This window comes from Carassius carassius, chromosome 41 (genome assembly GCF_963082965.1).
Source record: "Carassius carassius chromosome 41, fCarCar2.1, whole genome shotgun sequence".
NCBI lineage: Eukaryota > Metazoa > Chordata > Actinopteri > Cypriniformes > Cyprinidae > Carassius > Carassius carassius.
This window is the reverse complement of record NC_081795.1, coordinates 17,100,155-17,124,278: the sequence shown is the minus strand read 5'-3', so window position 1 is coordinate 17,124,278 and position 24,124 is coordinate 17,100,155. Positions and strand designations below refer to the sequence as shown.

Genomic DNA, 24,124 nt, shown 5'->3' with positions numbered 1-24,124 from the left:
TTTTAACATCTACAAAAACAAAAAACAAACATTATTTTACTCTTAGTAAAAAACACTCTTAGCCTTAAACTATCTTTCCCTCTCTTCAGAAGAAGCTGAGAAACCTCCTCACACAAGCAGACTTCTGTGTCCTTAACTCCAGTTAGTTTGAGTTCTGCAAAGAGGGATATCAATGGTTTCAATAAAATATGAACATGTGATCACACTGTTGTTGCATCAAAATGTGAATTAAACAGGGAGGACACAACAGAAACATGAATTTTCCAAAATATAAAAAATAAATAACTCACATCAGTCTCAAAAGAATTAAGTTATCTTGTCTCTGGATTTCAACATCTACAAAAACAAACATTATTTTAGTCTTAGTAAAAATAAATATAACGATAACGATGTTATTCTGAAGTTTACTCTCATTAAACCCGTCTGTCCCTCTCTTCAGAAGAACACCCTCCTCCTCGCAGTCTGAGACTCTCACACAAACAGCTTCTGTGTCTTTAACTCTCGGCGCACAGCGGTTTTTTGTAATATAACGTTAAGCTTCTTTGTTTCCGCCTTTCATAAAACCTTCTCATACAACTGGGTAAACAATAAACGATAACTTAACATTTTGAATATTTACTTACCATAGTCTTTCACTCGCTTCTCGCTTCTTTCACGCTGAGAAAATGGCGGCTGCTCGCACTGGAGACGTACGATCTTGACGTGACGTGCGTGCTCTCCTTCACGTCCGCGTTCAACCCAGTCCCGCTGGGTTAAAACGAAGAACAATTTTAAACCCAAACTTTGGTTAAAACATCCCAAAATACTATCCAGCGGCCTCAACCCAGCATTTGGGTTTGGAAAAACAACCCAGCGTTTTTTAGAGTGTATATATATATATATATATATATATATATATATATATATATATATATATATATATATATATATTAATTATCTACTGACGATTGTGTCACTTTAAAATAAATTTAAAATAAGCAGCCACTTCCTAAATGTTTAGAATGCTTTGGAAGGTAGGGACAAAATTTTTTTTTTCTACAACCCGAATTCCGGAAAAGTTGGGACGTTTTTTAAAGTTTAATAAAATGAAAACTAAAAGACTTTCAAATCACATGAGCCAATATTTTTTTCATAATAGAACATAGATAACATAGCAAATGTTTAAACTGAGAAAGTTTACAATTGTATGCACAAAATGAGCTCATTTCAATTTTGATTTCTGCTACAGGTCTCAAAATAGTTGGGACGGGGCATGTTTACCATGGTGTAGCATCTCCTTTTCTTTTCAAAACAGTTTGAAGACGTCTGGGCATTGAGGCTATGAGTTGCTGGAGTTTTGCTGTTGGAATTTGGTCCCATTCTTGCCTTATATAGATTTCCAGCTGCTGAAGAGTTCGTGGTCGTCTTTGACGTATTTTTCGTTTAATGATGCGCCAAATGTTCTCTATAGGTGAAAGATCTGGACTGCAGGCAGGCCAGGTTAGCACCCGGACTCTTCTACGACGAAGCCATGCTGTTGTTATAGCTGCAGTATGTGGTTTTGCATTGTCCTGCTGAAATAAACAAGGCCTTCCCTGAAATAGACGTTGTTTGGAGGGAAGCATATGTTGCTTTAAAACCTTTATATACCTTTCAGCATTCACAGAGCCTTCCAAAACATGCAAGCTGCCCATACCGTTTGCACTTATGCACCCCCATACCATCAGAGATGCTGGCTTTTGAACTGAACGCTGATAACATGCTGGAAGGTCTCCCTCCTCTTTAGCCCGGAGGACACGGCGTCCGTGATTTCCAACAAGAATGTCAAATTTGGACTCGTCTGACCATAAAACACTATTCCACTTTGAAATAGTCCATTTTAAATGAGCCTTGGCCCACAGGACACGACGGCGCTTCTGGACCATGTTCACATATGGCTTCCTTTTTGCATGATAGAGCTTTAGTTGGCATCTGCTGATGGCACGGCGGATTGTGTTTACCGACAGTGGTTTCTGAAAGTATTCCTGGGCCCATTTAGTAATGTCATTGACACAATCATGCCGATGAGTGATGCAGTGTCGTCTGAGAGCCCGAAGACCACGGGCATCCAATAAAGGTCTCCGGCCTTGTCCCTTACGCACAGAGATTTCTCCAGTTTCTCTGAATCTTTTGATGATGTTATGCACTGTAGATGATGAGATTTGCAAAGCCTTTGCAATTTGACGTTGAGGAACATTGTTTTTAAAGTTTTACACAATTTTTTTACGCAGTCTTTCACAGATTGGAGAGCCTCTGCCCATCTTTACTTCTGAGAGACTCTGCTTCTCTAAGACAAAGCTTTTATAGCTAATCATGTTACAGACCTGATATCAATTAACCTAATTAATCACTAGATATTCTCCCAGCTGAATCTTTTCAAAACTGCTTGCTTTTTTAGCCATTTGTTGCCCCCGTGCCAACTTTTTTGAGACCTGTAACAGACATTAAATTTTAAATGAGCTAATTAAGTGGATAAAAGTGTAAAATTTCTCAGTTTAAACATTTGCTACGTTATCTATGTTCTATTATGAATAAAATATTGGCTCATGTGATTTGAAATTCCTTTAGTTTTCATTTTATTAAAATTAAAAAAACGTCCCAACTTTTCCGGAATTCGGGTTGTACAACTAATAACTGCACATTTGGGAAAAAAAAAATGTATGCATCTAAATCTATTTTTATGTTCAGCAATGTGCAGATATAATGAAATCTGTATTTAGGCTGTATCATACCTCCTCCATTTCTGTAGCAGAGGTAAGGAAACCTCCAAACGTTACCCAGACCAACCACATTCCCTGCAATCACCAGAAGAAACTCTGCTTTACTGCCCCAGTACCGTCGCTCCTCTATTTGTCCTTCTATTCTGTTCATTTCTTCACTTTGTTTTCAGCGCTTCACTGATCCTGTTCTCTAGACTGCTGTAATTCTGTGGTGGAGGAGGATGAAAGGCATAAAAAATAAAAAAAATAAAAAAAAAGAAGTCGTCAGTGGGTGAGTCTAAAGCAGACAAAATGTATGATTAATATGATGCTTGGTGAGCCTCAGGTAAAACATGAAATGCAAAGTAATTAATTTGTTATTCATTCAAAACGTACACCCTGAAATATGTTCCAATAAGTAATAAAAGTTGTAAGAGTTACAGCACTGAGCATAAAAGCAAAGAAACAGACTTATAAAAGATTAATTCAGATGCTGTATCAGTAAAAAAAAATTTTTTTTAAATAAATATATTTAAATATTAGTCGAAGAGGTGAAAATTAGTTGTAGTAGTAATAGTAGGTTTTCATGGGTTTCAGGGTTTTCATAGTCTGTGGGTTTTCTTTAGAGATAAAGCAGCCATGTTTTATACAAAGGTGAACAAAACTGGTTCAAACTGGAAACTATGATTTTCAATTAGACCAACATAAAAACACACTACAAAAAGATGATAAATAGGTGATTTAACCCAAATAAAAGAACACTGCTTTATACGTATTGGGCAATTTACATATTATTTGGTATTTAAACATAATCAAATTGTAAATGCTGAGACACAGGCAGCTGTAAAAAGTCAAGCTATCTCAAAGAAACAATTATTAGGGGTTCAAGCACGAAGTGCTGAAACCCTATTGTTTCTGTTAGGATTTTTAGGGGTTCAAGCACGAAGTGCTGAAACCCTATTGTTTCTGTTAGGATTTTTATTATTAGGGGTTCAAGCACGCAGTGCTGAAACCCTATTGTTTTCGTTAGGATTTTTATTATTATTATTATTATTCTTCTCCCCTAAAACTGAACGTGCAGCCCAAACCGTAAGGCCTAGAGACTTGAAACTTGGTCAGATGATAGAGCTCAATTTGGGGAGAACCTATCAAAGTCTCAGCCCAATTGGCCAATAGGGGGCGCTACAGTGATCGAAAATGCGTTTTAGCTAATAGCTCCTAAAGCGCTTGTGATAGAGCCAAAAATTTAACATTTCTGGAATCCTTGGGTCATGCGAAATGAAAAACGGTCACTCTGATTTTGGGTCTAGGAGGCCTCGTTTTTTCGCAAATTTGACGTATGTCCAAAACCTACTTTTGCGAACTAGTCCTAGGTTTTTCGCCCAATCTGAACCAAACCACTGCAGAAATGTTCTCTGGCCAGTGAATATCAATAATTATCAAAAAAAAGTAGAAATTTCGACTCACTGTCGTAATGGGATGCCAAAATGTTCGAAAGTCGAGGACCAATTTTACGCAACAGGCTATAACTCATGAATGAAATGAGATATCAAAACCAAACTTGCTGAACATTTTTATGAGCTAAAACTTTGGTCAAATAAAAAAAATTGCAGACCTCTGCCACTTGGGGGCGCTATAAAAAGAAAAAACACATAAACGGCTATAAGTAGGCAACCGTAGGCTCGATCGACTTGAAAACTGGTATGCAGTGTCTTGGTCTGAAGGGGCACAAGTACCTATGAGGACATTTGCATATCTCAAAAAACATGGCCGCCATTGGCCAAAAAATTTTAGGCACCTATTTGAAAGGGTTAACAGATGTTGATCGGAACGAAACTCGCTGGGTACGTTCGACTCATGAACCTTAAGGTCTGTAAGAATTTTGAAAGAAATCGGCCACTAGTTGGCGCTAACGAGTTTTATGGCTCTGTAATCACGTGGTGTTTCACATATCAACACAATATGCATATCATTTGATAGATCTCCTCATAATGCACAACTTTGCCTTAAAAACCATTGCTGTCAATCAAATCGTTCAATTGTTATTCACAAATATGTTAAAAAGCTACTTTTGCGAACTAGTCCTAGGTTTTTTGTCCGATTGGAACCAAACCACTGCAGTAATATTCTGTGGACTCTCTAGATCAATAATTATCAAAAAAATGTTGAATTTTGTACTTTGGTTGGCTTTAAAGGGGTAATTTAGAAAAGGGGTGTGGCCAAACACACCCCAAAGCCTATAAAACCTTAACGAAAACTCAAAACTTTATGAAACTTGGTGAAATCATGTAACAGGTGACTCTTAACAAGCATGCAAAGTTTCATGAAGATCGGACCATAGGTGGCGCTATAACAGTAGAAAAGGTCTCAAAACACAAGATTTATATGGTAAATGCCCTCAAATTGTTTGAAAATGCTCATATATTCACTCAAAAACACTAGATCTTCATATCATATGATAGATCTCCTCATTCTGAACAACTTTGCCTCTGGGACCAATGTTGTCAATAAAGCTGTTAATTAAATATTCAAGATTATTTTAAAAAGTTACTTAGGCAAACTAGTGATAGGGTTTAAGCTGAAAATCAATAACACCACTGAAGTACAATTCTCTAGACTCTGAAGGTCAATAATTATCAAAAACATGTTGAACAATTGCATTTGGACAACTATAAACCAGTAATTTTATAATATGTTATTTTCATAGTGTACACAAAGGCCTATTAATACAAACAAGAAAGCCCACAAATTATCAAAACTGTAAAATAATGCATAATTTCATTCTAAACAAGCATGCAAAATTTAAGAGAGATTTGGCAAAAAAAAAAAAACACTATAACAGTTAAGTTTAAAAACACATTGTTGTTTGAGTAAATGCAATTTATAACCACTAGATGGCAGCGGAAGACCAGTAATGGGCTCATTCAGCTAAGTTAAACAGTACTGTTGAAAGGATTCATTAATTCATGCCTAACCAATCAAAAAACACAGTTACAAAATTTTAAATCTCATTGAGTTAAAGTTTTCCATTTTGTTTATACATATATATCAGTTTTTAAATGTTTGCCACATTATGATTACAGTGAAACCTGAAAATGACATCTAAACTCTGAAAAACTAGTTTAATCATTTAATTTCAGTGCATGTGTCTGACTGTGACCACCTCAGAGGCCTTAAATGCTTGAACCCCGGTAAATGCTGCTTGCAGCTTTAATTATTATTATTATTATTCTCCCCTAAAACTGAACGTGCAGCCCAAACCGTAAGGCCTAGAGACTTGAAACTTGGTCAGATGATAGAGCTCAATTTGGGGAGAACCTATCAAAGTCTCAGCCCAATTGGCCAATAGGGGGCGCTACAGTGATCGAAAATGCGTTTTAGCTAATAGCTCCTAAAGCGCTTGTGATAGAGCCAAAAATTTAACATTTCTGGAATCCTTGGGTCATGCGAAATGAAAAACGGTCACTCTGATTTTGGGTCTAGGAGGCCTCGTTTTTTCGCAAATTTGACGTATGTCCAAAACCTACTTTTGCGAACTAGTCCTAGGTTTTTCGCCCAATCTGAACCAAACCACTGCAGGAATGTTCTCTGGCCAGTGAATATTAATAATTATCAAAAAAAAGTAGAAATTTCGACTCACTGTCGTAATGGGATGCCAAAATGTTCGAAAGTCGAGGACCAATTTTACGCAACAGGCTATAACTCATGAAAGAAATGAGATATCTTAACCAAACTTGCTGAAGATTTTTATGAGCTAAAACTTTGGTCAAATAAAAAGAATTGCACACCTCTGCCACGTGGGGGCGCTATAAAAAGAAAAAACACATAAATGGCTATAACTAGGCAACCGTTGGCTCGATCGACTTGAAAATTGGTATGCAGTGTCTTGGTCTGAAGGGGCACAAGTACCTATGAGGACATTTGCATATCTCAAAAAACATGGCCGCCATTGGCCAAAAAATTTTAGCCACCTATTTGAAAGGGTTAACAGATGTTGATCGGAACGAAACTCGCTGGGTACGTTCGACTCATGAACCTTAAGGTCTGTAAGAATTTTGAAAGAAATCGGCCACTAGTTGGTGCTAACGAGTTTTATGGCTCTGTAATCACGTGGTGTTTCACATATCAACACAATATGCATATCATTTGATAGATCTCCTCATAATGCACAACTTTGCCTCAAGAACCATTGCTGTCAATCAAATCGTTCAATTGTTATTCACAAATATGTTAAAAAGCTACTTTTGCGAACTAGTCCTAGGTTTTTTGTCCGATTGGAACCAAACCACTGCAGTAATATTCTGTGGACTCTCTAGATCAATAATTATCAAAAAATGTTGAATTTTGTACTTTGGTTGGCTTTAAAGGGGTAATTTAGAAAAGGGGTGTGGCCAAACACACCCCAAAGCCTATAAAACCTTAACGAAAACTCAAAACTTTATGAAACTTGGTGAAATCATGTAACAGGTGACTCTTAACAAGCATGCAATGTTTCATGAAGATCGGACCATAGGTGGCGCTATAACAGTAGAAAAGGTCTCAAAACACAAGATTTATATGGTAAATGCCCTCAAATTGTTTGAAAATGCTCATATATTCACTCAAAAACACTAGATCTTCATATCATATGATAGATCTCCTCATTCTGAACAACTTTGCCTCTGGGACCAATGTTGTCAATAAAGCTGTTAATTAAATATTCAAGATTATTTTAAAAAGTTACTTTGGCAAACTAGTGATAGGGTTTACGCTGAAAATCAATAACACCACTGAAGTACAATTCTCTAGACTCTGAAGGTCAATAATTATCAAAAACATGTTGAACAATTGCATTTGGACAACTATAAACCAGTAATTTTATAATATGTTATTTGCATAGTGTACACAAAGGCCTATTAATACAAACAAGAAAGCCCACAAATTATCAAAACTGTAAAATAATGCATAATTTCATTCTAAACAAGCATGCAAAATTTAAGAGAGATTTGGCAAAAAAAAAAAAACACTATAACAGTTATGTTTAAAAACACATTGTTGTTTGAGTAAATGCAATTTATAACCACTAGATGGCAGCGGAAGACCAATAATGGGCTCATTCAGCTAAGTTAAACAGTACTGTTGAAAGGATTCATTAATTCATGCCTAACCAATCAAAAAACACAGTTACAAAATTTTAAATCTCATTGAGTTAAAGTTTTCCATTTTGTTTATACATATATATCAGTTTTTAAATGTTTGCCACATTATGATTACAGTGAAACCTGAAAATGACATCTAAACTCTGAAAAACTAGTTTAATCATTTAATTTCAGTGCATGTGTCTGACTGTGACTACCTCAGAGGCCTTAAATGCTTGAACCCCGGTAAATGCTGCTTGCAGCTTTAATTAGGGGTTCAAGCACGCAGTGCTGAAACCCTATTGTTTTTGTTAGGATTTTTATTATTATTATTATTATTCTTCTCCCCTAAAACTGAACGTGCAGCCCAAACCGTAAGGCCTAGAGACTTGAAACTTGGTCAGATGATAGAGCTCAATTTGGGGAGAACCTATCAAAGTCTCAGCCCAATTGGCCAATAGGGGGCGCTACAGTGATCGAAAATGCGTTTTAGCTAATAGCTCCTAAAGCGCTTGTGATAGAGCCAAAAATTTAACATTTCTGGAATCCTTGGGTCATGCGAAATGAAAAACGGTCACTCTGATTTTGGGTCTAGGAGGCCTCGTTTTTTCGCAAATTTGACGTATGTCCAAAACCTACTTTTGCGAACTAGTCCTAGGTTTTTCGCCCAATCTGAACCAAACCACTGCAGAAATGTTCTCTGGCCAGTGAATATCAATAATTATCAAAAAAAAGTAGAAATTTTGACTCACTGTCGTAATGGGATGCCAAAATGTTCGAAAGTCGAGGACCAATTTTACGCAACAGGCTATAACTCATGAATGAAATGAGATATCATAACCAAACTTGCTGAACATTTTTATGAGCTAAAACTTTGGTCAAATAAAAAAAATTGCAGACCTCTGCCACTTGGGGGCGCTATAAAAAGAAAAAACACATAAACGGCTATAACTAGGCAACCGTAGGCTCGATCGACTTGAAAATTGGTATGCAGTGTCTTGGTCTGAAGGGGCACAAGTACCTATGAGGACATTTGCATATCTCAAAAAACATGGCCGCCATTGGCCAAAAAATTTTAGGTGCCTAAAATCTAGATCTAACTAGATCTTCATATCATATGATAGATCTCCTCATTCTGAACAACTTTGCCTCTGGGACCAATGTTGTCAATTAAGCTGTTAATTAAATATTCAAGATTATTTTTAAAAGTTACTTTGGCAAACTAGTGATAGGGTTTAAGCTGAAAATCTTAAAGGACATTTGCATATCTCAAAAAACATGGCCGCCATTGGCCAAACATTTTTAGCCACCTATTTGAAAGGGTTAACAGATGTTGATCGGAACGAAACTCGCTGGGTACGTTCGACTCATGAACCTTAAGGTCTGTAAGAATTTTGAAAGAAATCGGCCACTAGTTGGCGCTGACGAGTTTTATGGCTCTGTAATCACGTGGTGTTTCACATATCAACACAATAAGCATATCATTTGATAGATCTCCTCATAATGCACAACTTTGCCTCAAGAACCATTGCTGTCAATCAAATCGTTCAATTGTTATTCACAAATATGTTAAAAAGCTACTTTTGCGAACTAGTCCTAGATTTTTTGTCCGATTGGAACCAAACCACTGCAGTAATATTCTGTGGACTCTCTAGATCAATAATTATCAAAAAAATGTTGAATTTTGTACTTTGGTTGGCTTTAAAGGGGTAATTTAGAAAAGGGGCGTGGCCAAACACACCCCAAAGCCTATAAAACCTAAACGAAAACTCAAAACTTTATGAAACTTGGTGAAATCATGTAACAGGTGACTCTTAACAAGCATGCAAAGTTTCATGAAGATCGGACCATAGGTGGCGCTATAACAGTAGAAAAGGTCTCAAAACAAAAGATTTATATGGTAAATGCCCTCAAATTGTTTGAAAATGCTCATATATTCACTCAAAAACACTAGATCTTCATATCATATGATAGATCTCCTCATTCTGAACAACTTTGCCTCTCGGACCAATGTTGTCAATAAAGCTGTTAATTAAATATTCAAGATTATTTTAAAAAGTTACTTTGGCAAACTAGTGATAGGGTTTAAGCTGAAAATCAATAACACCACTGAAGTACAATTCTCTAGACTCTGAAGGTCAATAATTATCAAAAACATGTTGAACAATTGCATTTGGACAACTATAAACCAGTAATTTTATAATATGTTATTTGCATAGTGTACACAAAGGCCTATTAATACAAACAAGAAAGCCCACAAATTATCAAAACTGTGTAAAATGATGCATAATTCATTCTAAACAAGCATGCAAAATTTAAGAGAGATTTGGCAAAAAAAAAAAAAACACTATAACAGTTATGTTTAAAAACACATTGTTGTTTGAGTAAATGCAATTTATAACCACTAGATGGCAGCGGAAGACCAATAATGGGCTCATTCAGCTAAGTTAAACAGTACTGTTGAAAGGATTCATTAATTCATGCCTAACCAATCAAAAAACACAGTTACAAAATTTTAAATCTCATTGAGTTAAAGTTTTCCATTTTGTTTATACATATATATCAGTTTTTAAATGTTTGCCACATTATGATTACAGTGAAACCTGAAAATGACATCTAAACTCTGAAAAACTAGTTTAATCATTTAATTTCAGTGCATGTGTCTGACTGTGACTACCTCAGAGGCCTTAAATGCTTGAACCCCGGTAAATGCTGCTTGCAGCTTTAATTATTATTATTATTATTATTATTATTTATTTTTATTCAAAACAAAATAATAAAAAGTTATACAAATGTGTGAACGCACAGTAGTACAGTGCAATAACCTATGAACAGCTGATTATATAACAAAGATCACTAAAAAAAATTGAAATAAATAAGAAGAGTGAGCACCTCCAGTAATTGTGAACAGAACCTTTTTCTTATGCATGTATTTTCCATATCTATTGTATTGTGTTAGTTGGTGTAGTTCTTGACTAAGTCTTCCATCTCTGTGATGAGGGTCTTTTCTTTTTTTCAATTTGTAGCTTACAGGTAAAAGGGTGATTTATGTCAGGTCTGCACAGGTGACGCCAACGCTGTCATGACACACAGACACAGTGAAACAACACTAACCTAGGTTGATTTATTCTTGGTTAGTTATGCAGTTTATAAACAGTCGTCTAAGTGAAAAGAGAATGAGAACATTCCAAAGAATAGATGGGGATCGAACAGCTGAATGAATTACAGAGACACTCACCAGGGACACGAGAGGAGTCAGGTATTTCCAACAAAGCATGAATATGTAATTGGGTCTTGAGTTTATAATGTTTTCAAGGATGTCAAACATCCACTCAGCCACTGCAGTGTTGGGAACAAACTGCAGAAACAAGCTGCAAATTCTACTGCTTTCTACTACTATCTGTATTTGGTTGTGTTCTGTATTTGGTTGAGTTGTGAGAATTTACGTCACGAAATTAGCATATGATTATTTTGTGAGAATTTGCAGCATGTTTCTCTATTTGGAGTTTGCAGTGCGTATGTTGTCAAATTGATGAAGATGTATTTTTAATTTGCAGATGTTTTTTTTTTTTTTTTTTTTTTGCAGCACGTTGAACTCTCTCAGCCATTGTACATTTTAAAGGGATTAGATTGTGTTGTTTAGAATAATATGTTATATTACTTTTTTCTCCTTATTGCAGTGCCTCATCATGAGTAGACAGGCTAGTTTCTGATTACAGAAAGGTTTCATTGACAAGTAAGTGTGGGCAGTCCTGTTTAAATGTCAGCTTACTTTTAATAAAGGCCAAATATGTACAAGACATGTGTTACCCTCTTCACCACTAAAGAAAACATCTGTCAAGGTGGGTTTTTCTTTGTGTGTGTGTGTGTGTGTGTGTGTGTGTGTGTGTGTGTGTGTGTGTGTGCGTGTGTGTGCGTGTGTGTGTGTGTGGTTTTGACAAGCAGAATCACACGCTGGTGGGTGGAGTACTATTTTGTATTTAAATACCTTTGGGAAAAGGCAAATGTATTTTGTATTTAAATACATTTATTAGTTGTATTTTTGTATTTAGTATTTTTGTATACTTGTTGATACAGGAAATCAGCAGTCTAACAAAGAGGTTGACTAGCAAAAATTATTTTATGTAGGCTATTTTGAAACTATAAAAATACTGAGATTAAATATATTTGAAAACAAAATACGAAATAGTATTTTGTATTTTAAATCTGAAATACTGCCCATCCCTGCCTTTGACAAATTCTTACTGGATCATTGAAATCTGAAATTCTTGAAATTCTTACTGGACAATTGAAATCACCTTTTGAAAGTATCTGCGCTTCAAATAATGTTTGTGTCGATTGCATTGTTTTGCCACTAGGTGGAGACAAGTGACGTGAAAAATATTGTCAATGAATGAATTATTAATTCAAGAGAATCGTTTTAAAAACGCTGATTCATCCAGTAATGAAACAAGTGAAGTAGTTTAATTCAAACAACTTTTTTTCATAATTTTAATATAGAAAATTGGTGGATTAAATATATTATATATACACTACCCGTCATGATCCTTCAGAAATCATTCTAATATTCTGATTTGCTGTTGATATATCCAAACTTTTGACCTACAATGTTTTTATTTTTTATTTTATTATTATTATTATTATTATTTTAACATGAGTTTATTTATTTATTTTTTACATTGCCTCTATCTCTGAAGGACTCTCTGCATGTACATATGATACTTTTTTCACCTGTGATTATTTGATAAATAAAAAGTTTAAAAAGAACAGCATTTATGTAAAATATAACTTATGTAACAATATTCTTCAGTTAAAAAGCTTGAGATCAGTATTTTATTTATTTTTTATTTTTTGAAAGAAGTTTTTATTCAGCAAGGATTTGTTAAATTGATAGAAACAGTGATATTAAAGCCTGATGTTGTTAGAAAACATCTCTATTTTCAATAAATGTGTTTATTTATTTTTTTATAATTTCTTTTAAACAATGAACCCCACAAAAAACATCACAGGTAAAAAAAATAAAAAAAATGTAAAATTAAAATTAAACAGCACAATATTGATAATAAATCAGCATATAATGATTTCTGAAGGATCATGTGACACTGAAGACTTGACTAATGATGATGAAAATTCAGCTTTGCATCACAGGAATAAATAATATTTTTAAGTAGGCCTATATTAAAATAGAAAAACATTATTTTAAATTTAGTACAATTTGATTATTCTTTTTAAATATTTTTTTGATCAAATAAATGCAGGCATGATGAGCATACCACACTTTCATAATGCTGCATAATTATCAAAAATTGTAAATTCATAAAGTTCTTTCACGTCACCAGTTCGCCAACCTACACTTCACATAATAGACCTGGAGGTGGCACTTAGGCTTCATTAACTTTAATAGTTTCATGAAATAGGAAATGGTGTAGGCCTACCATATATATATATATAAATATAAGGGAAATTAATACTGATCACCATTATTGCCACTTTTGGCACTGCACGGTCTTGTCATTTAGCATCCATTTTTTCAGCGATGTATTTGATTTATAAAATGAAACAAACCACAGATCCAGAGCGCTCCACAAATGTAAACTCGTCAGTCCATGTAATTTTCAACTGATTTATGAATAAAAACGGAAAATGACCGCTCCACTTCTCATTATTGTCAAGGGAAATTTGAACTTCTTCTGCCAGATAATAATGATTGGTTGGTGTATTATAGCCTACATGACAAACGAGCAATGATGAATTATGTGATAGGCCTATTCTAAAATAATTAAATCAACACACTAGCTTTGAATGTTGATGAAAAAAGGTTTCAAATATTGTCAAGTATGTTTTTACCTTCCAGCGACCCATAGACACTCACTGAAAGAAGGTGTCCGAACAGACTGTGGAATATAAGTCAGTCAAGCAAAACACACGCAACTCATAGCGAAGCCACGTTGTTTGGAGTTTAATTATTTGAAAATCTGGAATCTGAGAAAATCACCTTGTCCAAATGAAGTTCTTAGCAAAGCATTTTATGAATCAAAAATTAAGTTGTATTTACAGTAGGAAATGTACCAAATATTTTCATGGAACATGATCTTTACTTAATATCCTAACAATTTTTGGCATGAAAGAATCGATAATAATCAATTATTTTGACCCATACAATGTATTTTTGGCTATTGCTACGAATATACCCCAGCGACTTAAGACTGGTTTTATGATCCAGGATCACAAATGTGAAAAATATATGTAAAAATATAGCTGCAAGCAGCAATTACGGGGCCAAGCACTCCACCGGCAAATTTAGGAGGTAAGCATGGCATAGAGTACCACACCAAATGCAACAATGAGCAATTTTAGGATGATTGTAATTGAAAAGGCTGTGAAAAATCATAAATACAAGCACTAGTAATATGATTAAATGGCTTACCACGTTTGACCAAAATGTGGCGCTGTAATCAAATCATTTTGGTGTGTTCTGTGTGAGGTGACAACGGCACACACAAAGTTTGGTGTCAATATTTTTTTAACAAAGGTTTTCAACATAAATAGAAATGGCGGACAGGAAATCCATCTTAATCTGGCATATTTGGTATCTATGTTGTCGGCTTAAGCCATGGAATATTTTGAGACCAGTTTCATTACAAAAGGCTAATGCAATAAAACGTTATTAGCATTTTTTATAAATGTAATTATTACTGGTTAATGAATGGTTTATTACTCTTGACCAATAGGTGGCGCTGTTAACAAATTGAGGAGGTATGGTCAGTGTGAAGTGACAGTGACACATACAAAGTTTGGTGCAAATATGTCAAAGCTTTGCAGAGATATAGCCTCAGAATCATTTTGGCACCGTGCCTAAAATTTGTAACGGTGCTGTATGAAAATGGTTATGTAAATCAACACAAAATGCTTAAAATTTTGTCAGCAAAGTCTGAAGATGATCTGACTCGATTTTTGGTGAAAATCGGACTAACAGTTGAGGAGGAGTTAGAAAAGGTAGGATTTTAATATAAATCAAAATGGCGGACAGGGAGTTCAGATTTCCTACTAAAAAATTGGCATATCTATTGTCTGCACGAAGGAATATTTTGAGATCAGTTTTATTACAATAGCCTAATGCAATCAAAAGTTATTAGCATTTTTGGAAATTTCATAATTGAAGGTTAATTAATGGTTTATTACTCTTGACCAATATGTGGTGCTTTTACCAAATTAATGTGCTGTGGTCAGTCTGAGGTGAAAATGGCACATACAAAGTTTGGTGTAATGCAGCCCTCAGATGCAGTTTGGCATTTTTCTAACAAATTCGTTCATGCGCTAAATGAAAACCATTTCATGTATCAACACGAAATCCATAACTTTTTGCCAGCTTGGTCTGAAGATGATCTGAGCCAAATTTGGTGACAATTGGACCAACGATCTAAGAGGATTTTAAAAAAGTATGTTTTCAACATGAATCAAAATGGTGGACAGGAAGATCAGTAAATTATGGCAAAATTGGTATCCATGTTTTCAGAATGATGCAAGGAATCTATCAACATTAATCCAATTACAATAGGTTAATGTAAGCAAAAGTTATTAGCATTTTTCTAAATTTCATCATAACTGTTGACCACAAGGTGGGGCTGCCCCCAAAACTTTTTGAATACCATCAGGGCATGGGGCCGAATATTTTTGTAATTATTTTCGTAATGATATGCTAATACGTAAAAAAAAATACAGCATTTTAGAACATAATTCAAAATGGCCGACGCCTAAAATGGTCGACAAAGGAAAATTAGATATCTAATAGATAATCTAAAGAGAAAAGTTTTGTGAATTTTGGCTAAAACATTCAAAAGTTATGAGCAAAAATATGCATTTTTTATATATCCTGACCACAAAGGGACAAAGTGCCGAAACAATGCAGGTAGTCTCTGGTCATGCTTGTTATAACACCCACCAAAATTGGTCTCAATATGACAAACTGTTGCCGAGATATAGTCTCATATGCATTTTTGCGTGATTTTTGTCAAATTTGGTCATGTGTCATTCGAGAACGGTTGGATAAATCAACTTGAATAGAAAAAAATCATGCTAACGGATACAATAGGTGCCTTGCACCTTCGTTGCTTGGCCCCTAAAAAGTGGCATGTTCAAATTCATAGTATTAAAAAAACAGTAAACTAAATATAGTATATACTAGACAGTATGCAATTTCAGACAAAACTATAGTTGAACAAAATTGGGAAATGCACTGGAATGACTTAGGAGAACCTTATTTTATGGACTGTAGGTGCTTTCCTGTGCAATGGCAGTCATGTGAAGTGAAATAAACAGCTGTTGATAGCTGTCTCCAAAATGCTTCAACGTGACACGTGTCACTGACACTGTAATAATGTGTTTACCAGTATGAACCAGTTATATTGGTATCATTCAGTCCATTCCAGTAAAGGACATTTTAAGTTAATTTTTGACTTGACATTGTTTAAAACAAGAGTTTGGGAGTTGCTGTTCATCTAAACTCCGCAGCTATGGACTCCAGATCGGTGTTTGTCTTATTATGGATGTTGCTGTCATCCATGTCCTCTGGAATCAAATTAGATGGAAATGGTTATGTTGACATTATAATCGCAATCGGTTCAAAAGTTCCACAGGATGACAGACTTATTGATAAAATCAAGGTAAACGTGCTTTTTTTATGATTTAATTATTTAAATTGAAAACAGACAGAAATATACAGTGTACACTGTATTTTTGTTGCCAGTATTTGAAGTAAAGCATAATTACATATCTAATAATTACTTATCTTTCCATTTTCATTCTCACAGGAAATGGTCACTGAAGGGTCGGTTTATCTTTATGATGCATTGGATAAAAAGGTCTATTTCAAAGAAGCTACAATACTAGTCCCATCGCACTGGAGCAGTAAGAATGTTACCAAAGCAAGAACAGAGTCCTTTGATAAAGTACCTAGCATTACTTTATGATTTAATTTAGTAAAATATAAATTTCTAATCACTTCATTCATATATGATGTTGTTGACACTTTCTCTGTGGAATGCAGGCAAAAATAAGAATTGATCATGCTAATTCAACATACGGTGATCAGCCCTATACTAAACAGTATGGAGAATGTGGAACTATGGCAGAATACATTCATTTCACCCCAGAATACCTCCTGAAGGACATAGTCATCCAGCTTTACGGATTAAGAGGTGAATGTCCTTTATCTGCCTTCAACATTTATACATTTATTATGAAATGATAAGAGGTTTAAAGTTCTATGAATACAGTAGTCTGTTATTTAATAGCTTGTATGTTTGCAGGAAGGGTCTTTGTGCATGAATGGGCTCATTTGAGATGGGGCGTGTATGATGAAAACAGTGAAAAAAATCCTTTCTACCTCTCTAATGGCCGCATTGAAGCCACAAGGTTATAAACTGATAATATAAAATAAAGAATATTACTGAAATTACATTAGAAATTAGAATTACTATTGATGTCTTGCTTATCTTTAGGTGTAGCAAGAATATTGAAGGTCAGTTTTATGAGGAGATCGCTGGAGGATCTCTTCAACCATGCCGTATAGATCCACAAACTTCACTACCAACCGATAAGTGCAAGTTTTTTCCAAAACGAAATCAGAACACAAACAGCTCCTTAATGTTCCTACCAAGCCTGGGTTCTGTAAGTACTGAATTTACATGTTTACACACATTCCACTAAATTATTTTAAGAACTAGTATATTAATATATTGCCTGAGCCAAAGGGGTCACAGACTGTTTTCTTCTATGCAATGTATTTCCAACAGCTGCTTGATATGTCACATTTGCAAAGTTAAACTGTTAGGCATTACTTTGAGTTATTACACGGCATGTGGAACACTTGATTCTGATTGGTCAGTCGCAACATTCCAAGGTGTGTTATCTCAAGATAACAATCGGTAAAAGAGTTGAGTTTTTCATAGAGCCATGATCTGTCCTTGAGTGTTTGGTGAAATATCTGCAATAATTCAGGGTATTTCGGTTTCAGGTGAGCACATTTTGTCGTGAAAATGAGCACAATAAGAAAGCCCCAAACCTACAAAATGATAAATGTGGCAACAAAGCGACATGGACTGTAATCTTTGAGGATTCTGTGGATAGAGATGCACTTCAAGCTCTAAAACCACTGCAGTCCCCTCCACCGCCACCATCTTTCAAAGTTGTGCAGAGAGCACAGCGGGTCGTTTGTCTCATCCTTGATGTCTCAGGAAGCATGGCAGTATGTTATAAAAGATATTAGCTTCATCTTAGAACAAAGATGCTACTATGATAAACTTTTTGTGTTACCAATGCTTTGAAATGAAAAATAACTTGCGGCAAGGAGAAACAAATTTTTATTTTATTTTTATTCACCTATTTTCTAGGGCACTAGAATTCTTCAACAGCGACAGGCTGCTACACATTTCCTGCGGTACATCATTGAGGATCAAGCCAGTGTTGGAATTGTAACCTTTAGTACTTCTGCTTCTACTCTGCGATCCTTGACTATTATTGACAGTGAAAACACACGAGAGACTCTTATCCAATCGTTACCAAAAGTAGCAAGTGGATCTACAAATATGTGCTTGGGCCTTAGTCAAGGCTTACAGGTGCCATATTAATTGCAGTTATAGGTGTTTTATATGTTTGTGATGTATTAAGTGAATAGAGTTTGTTTTATGTCAGTGATCCATATTCCTTCAAATACAACAGGTACTACAAAGGGACAATGGGGATGTATTAGGAGATGAAATAATTTTTCTGACAGATGGTCAGGCAACAGACAACATTGCTGGTTGTGCTCCATCTGCAATACAAAGTGGTGCCATTATAAGCACAATAGCTTTTAGTGACAGTGCAGCTCAGGCACTTACAGATATGGCGAACAAAACTGGTAAGTGATATAACCACAATTCACCCTTCACTGAGAGTTTGATTGACAGGTGATCCGACCAATCATAATGCAGAATCTGCCAAAACCACAACAGAGAGTTCGTAATGTCAGCGGACATAACCTTGAAAAATAGTGTGAATTGTCAGTTTTCTGTGGTTGAATCAACATAGCTTCTGATGTTGATTCATGTTTATTTGGTGCTGTAAGTAAAGAGGAAGCGATGATTGGTTCCACTTGAACTGAGGGTCTACAGCGATTTGTCAAAACACGTTAAAGAGCCAAATAATTGGTAATTATAGTTTGAATTCTTAAGAAATTACAACATTTGAAAGCTAAAACTTTGATTATGTTTCAAGTAACTAGCTCTGTATGTCGGCACATCATCAGTGTCCTCTTTACTTTGCAATATATTTTAACTGTGTGAGAACTTGATGTGTGGCTTGGCTTGTTAGATGTAGCAACAGTAACTAAGGGGGCGGGTCTTTGCGAATGGACAATTAATAACTTACTTTCTATCTGCTCATTTTCCAATGAAAAACTGTTCCATGTTGAAAATAGGGGGAATATTTTTCATAGCCAGAGATGACATGATCTCCAACCAGTTAATGGATGCTTTTGCTATGCTTACATTATCAACTGGTGATTACACAAAAGAACCAGTTCAGGTTTGTCAAGGTTTCACTTATTAAACATAATACATTCATCACTATGAGAGTCTCATCAATATTATGTGTATTTCATCATTTTATTTTTCTTATGACTTTAGCTAGAGAGTGTTGGAGCAAGAACATCTGGTTGGTTCAACGGGACAGTATCAGTGGATCAGACTGTTGGGAACAAAACCAGCTTTGTAATAATCTATGAAAAAAGTTTTCCTAGTGTTTACATACAATCACCAAGTGGCTCAATCTACACTCAGACAAATATGAGTCATGATGGATCGCTCAAAATAGTCACTTTAAACATTCCAGGAACTGCAGAGGTATGATAACCTTTATAACCCACTGAATCAAGATTATACTGTAGTTCAGACCATAAACGTAACTTACACTTAAATTATACACTCACAGCAAACCATTATTGATCTGCTTTTACTTTCTTGTGTTTGGTAGCCTGGGGACTGGAAGTACAATGTCCAAACCACCTCAAATCAGGCTTTCACTATAACAGTAACGAGTCAAGCGGCGCGTGCTGATGTTCCTCCTATTATTGTAAAAACCCACATGAACCAGCAGTTCAATGACGGCTCTAAACCCATGACAGTGTTTGCTGAGGTTAGTCAGAATTACAGGCCTGTAATAAATGCTGAAGTGTGGGCTACACTGGAGTCAAAAACTGGGTTAACACATAATCTACAACTGCTGGACAATGGAGCAGGTAAATTACAAAAATGTGCACTCAACTTAAAATATAATAAAATAAACACTAAGATACATCTTCAGATTGTGCCCACATAAATCAGAGACACATCTTTTACAGGAGCTGATGCTTTTCAGGGTGATGGAATCTATTCCAGATATTTCACAAAGATTGTAGATGGGAGAAGCAGCTTGAAAGTAAGAGTGAAGAACAAAGGTGGACAAATCAGATTTGCTGCCCCAAAAAATAGTGGCGCCCCATATGTTCCAGGATATGTGGTAAACGGTAAATCCTGAGATCAATATTGGTCTGTTTTAAAATACATTCTGTGGTAAACGGTAAATCCTGAGATCAATATTGGTCTGTTTTAAAATACATTCAAACGTAATCACATCTAAAAATGGAAATTCTTACCAACACTACAACTGTGATTGTAATATTGCTTTTATACAGCAGTTCATTTAACAAATATTTATATTGAGTAAGTTAAGTTTTAGACACACTATATCATTATATTTTTGTCAGCAATAAAACCAAAGCCAAATTACACATAAAGCCACTTTTTTTATGAATTTATCAGTTTTTAAACTGATCAGCTGAGTGAATGATGGAGTGAATGATGATGCGTCTACCTTAAGCATCCTGAGACGTGGATTTACAATTGATTCTGTTGAGTTGAGGCTCTGGAATTATTGAGTTTTATCAATTCAAAGTGTGGATTGTATACTACTTTTCATAGGTATAAACCACATGAGACACAAAAGTCACAATGTAGCTATCATTTTTTGATTATGATTAAATAAGATCACAATAATAATCCACATCGAATATATCCAAATTACATTTATTTTCATATTAATCATTGCAACAGACATTTATCACTTTTTATCACAATGTAAATTAATTATAATTAATACCCATGTATTTATTTTATTATTATTAAAATTCACACAAGTCTATATATATATATATATAATGGCTTCATTATGTCTTTGATGACTGATCAGTGTAATTTTGTGAAGTGAAATGAATTTCAACAGATATCCTGTGTTCAGTGAATAGAGAGTTGTGAATACTATAGCTGCGTTTCCACCACTGGAACTTTACCCAGGAACTAGGGACTTTGGGCTGGTACTCGGTATGTTTCCACCGCAGGAACCAGGAATTAAAAAAAAAAAAAATACCCCTCAGAAAGTCCCTGCTGGCGATGTAGTACTTTTTCAAAGTTCTGGAACTTTTGGGGGCTATTTATCTAATCTTCCAAGTACTTTAGACCACGGTGGAAATGCAGAAAGAAACTGGGGGGGGGGGGGGACAAAAAAAGTTCCTGGTATAATTGTTCCGGGTAATTTCGGTGGAAACGCAGTATATGTGGGGAACCTGTCAATTTGAACGCAGCTTCTGAGTTTTGAATGAATCATTGTGTTGAACAAATCATTTGAATAAATGATTAAATTACTCACTCATAAAGAAACCTGTGTTGACAGCATTGGTATAAATGTTATGTAAATGGCAGTATAATAAGCTATAAAGTTGTTTGGAGAAAACAGTTCAGATAATACAGTAGTCAAGAAAGAGGTTCTCTGTTTTTTTAACCAATTCACTTGAGATGTACTCAAATGGTTCCTCTTATTTCAGGTGTTGTGCAGCTGAACCCTCCAAAGCCTCCAGTTTCTGAGGAACCACTTGAGGTTGGAAACTTCACCAGAACAGCCACCGGAGAGAGTTTTGTGGTGAAACTTTCAGGCACAACTCCACTAAACTTCCCTCCTAACAGAATCACAGATCTGAGTGCTGAGATCCAGGAGGACACTGTGATTCTCAGCTGGACAGCACCTGGAGAGGACCTCGACCAAGGCACAGGTAAAGCATACACTTACTGTAACAGCATTTAAAATACAATATTTTTCACTTCACTGACAAAATAATAGTTGTTTTAAAGTTACGTCATAATGTATCTTTAATTGTCTTGCATGTGTAGAAAATCAAAATTAAATAGATTAAGTGATTTTAACCAGTTAATAATGTCACACACTTTTAGAAATGTAACTATAACATTGATGATTATTTAACAGTGCTACATGTTAACAAGAAGACAATATGTGACAACCCTATTCAGTGTATATGTTTTAGCATTATTTTGTAAAAGTGGTATTAAATATTGAATTTGTACAGACTGATAAATACAGAAGAACACAACTGAATCTTAAAAACGATACTTCATTTTGTTGAATTTACAATTGGTTGTCTTCACAAGTCATATATTTTGATAAAAGTAGGCTCCTCTAGTCTCAGGAGGATAACTGATGGTATGTTTATTTTCCTTAAAGCTAAATCCTATGAGATCAGATGGAGCTTTGACCTTGATATGCTTCGAAACAGCTTCAGCAATGGTCATGTAGTGAACACAGCTGCCGTCTCTCCTCACGAGGCTGGATCAGTTGAACAACATTCATTCAATCTCAGTTTCCCAATCCAAAATGGGACCACACTCTTCTTTGCGGTTCAGTCTGAGGACAAACAAAATGCAAAATCTGAAACCTCCAACATCGCTCAAGCTTCAAAGATCCTGCCTGGTCCAAAACCCCCAGGAGTATCAAACCCAGGCCTGAATTTAACACTTCTTGTCATCTCTCTGTGTGTGGGAATTATGGTTATATGCTTTATTGTAGTTGTAACCACGTGGGCAGTGAGACGCAGGAATCTCGCTGTCTAAAGCAACAACTGACATTAACGACGCAGATAAATATAAAATCAAGCCTTATTCCTACTTTTAACAAATACATGCAATAGCTTAAAAACATTTCTTAAAATAATTAATTAGTTCAGACAGAATTTCTTAGTTTCTGAAAAAAATGTTTCAAGTGCATGTCTAAAGCTGCCGCCTCGAAGCATTTTTATTTATGATTCTCAATCAACTTATTTAGCTTCCTGAAATGTGAGCAGTAAAACCTTCAATTTGAATTGTTGTGATTAGAAACACTGTTATTTAGATTTCCATATTTATGACCTGGTAAGTCTGCACAATGCAGATAAATCCATAATAATTTGTAATATGTGAATGTTTAAAAATATATATTGAAATAATAATAAATAAAACTGTTCTATAACAAGCTGTAAGTATTGATGGAGTTTGTAGTTGTAGTTATATAAACATAAGGGGGAGCCACTGTGATGTTTCACATTCATCAGTCACTGATCAGCATCTCCAACAATCTGCTTCCCCTTTTTAATTATTCAATGAAATGTAGATTAGAATGAAGACATAGACCAGACCAGTATTTACACGTTATTGAATTTATTAATGAATGGCAAAATAACTGCATCAGTATGAAGCAGATACTGCTTTGTTTCCTGAAAAGTTGATAACTCTCATCTGTTCAGATGAAGAAGCAAACCTATTCTGATGGAATGTTTTGGGCAAACTATTCCTTTAAACCAGAAATAGAAGAAAAGTCTTTTAAAATGCCTTTACTTGCATCATCAGTCCATAACACCAAGGGAGTGACTTTATAACTTATAGTGCTGTTATAACTTATGTTATAAGATATGAAATAACTTCTGTAGTACATACACATTTAACCTGTGATGGTTAAAAACAATAAACACATTGAAGGGTAAATTTCCTGTTTTCCATTCGCACATACTGCAACATGACATACAGTATACAGGACTGCTCTAAACAGTAGTTGTAAACTGTAGTTGCACATAGTAAACTAATTAAGAGTTAGCCTATATATTTTCAAATGTACCAGCCTTGTGTTCAAATTTAACAGGGCTTTGAATAAGTGTCCGTGATGGCTCCTGCCCACCTCCAAAAGCAACTTCAGAACTGGACCATGGAGCATCGGAAGAACATTTCCTGGTCTGATAAATCATGTTTTCTTTTAGATCAGGTGGATGGCCAGGTGAGTGTTCATCATTTACCTAGAGATCTGGAACCAGATACACTCTAGAAACAAGTTTGGTTGGCAGATGCAGTGTTTTGCTCTGTTCAGTGTTCTGCTGGGAAATTTTGGGTCCAATCACAT

General features: G+C 35.2%; 3 protein-coding genes across 4 annotated transcripts in view; 2 read left to right on the top strand and 1 right to left on the bottom strand.

The window, feature by feature from the left end:
• Window positions 1–18,535, bottom strand: part of LOC132122909 (trafficking protein particle complex subunit 6b-like) — a 104,364-nt gene extending 85,829 nt beyond the window's left edge. For both annotated transcript variants that reach the window (XM_059533408.1, XM_059533410.1), the window contains exon 1: window positions 18,531–18,535. In XM_059533408.1, the coding sequence (XP_059389391.1) occupies window positions 18,531–18,534 (4 nt within the window). In that variant the 5' untranslated portion in view covers window position 18,535. The remainder of the gene's footprint in view (window positions 1–18,530) is intronic.
• On the top strand, window positions 16,349–18,061 carry LOC132122985 (calcium-activated chloride channel regulator family member 3-like). The gene is made up of 6 exons (XM_059533523.1): window positions 16,349–16,497; window positions 16,645–16,782; window positions 16,881–17,031; window positions 17,143–17,248; window positions 17,335–17,503; window positions 17,963–18,061. Exons 1-6 carry the CDS (start codon window positions 16,381–16,383, stop codon window positions 18,059–18,061), a joined length of 780 nt encoding a protein of 259 aa, XP_059389506.1. The 5' UTR covers window positions 16,349–16,380.
• Window positions 18,536–18,537: 2 nt separating the features above from the next.
• LOC132122908 (calcium-activated chloride channel regulator 4-like) lies at window positions 18,538–22,892 on the top strand. Its single transcript, XM_059533406.1, has 7 exons — window positions 18,538–18,734; window positions 19,293–19,399; window positions 19,501–19,716; window positions 19,847–20,111; window positions 20,214–20,378; window positions 21,732–21,956; window positions 22,424–22,892. Exons 1-7 carry the CDS (start codon window positions 18,719–18,721, stop codon window positions 22,807–22,809), a joined length of 1,380 nt encoding a protein of 459 aa, XP_059389389.1. The 5' UTR covers window positions 18,538–18,718; the 3' UTR covers window positions 22,810–22,892.
• Window positions 22,893–24,124: the final 1,232 nt, after the last annotated feature.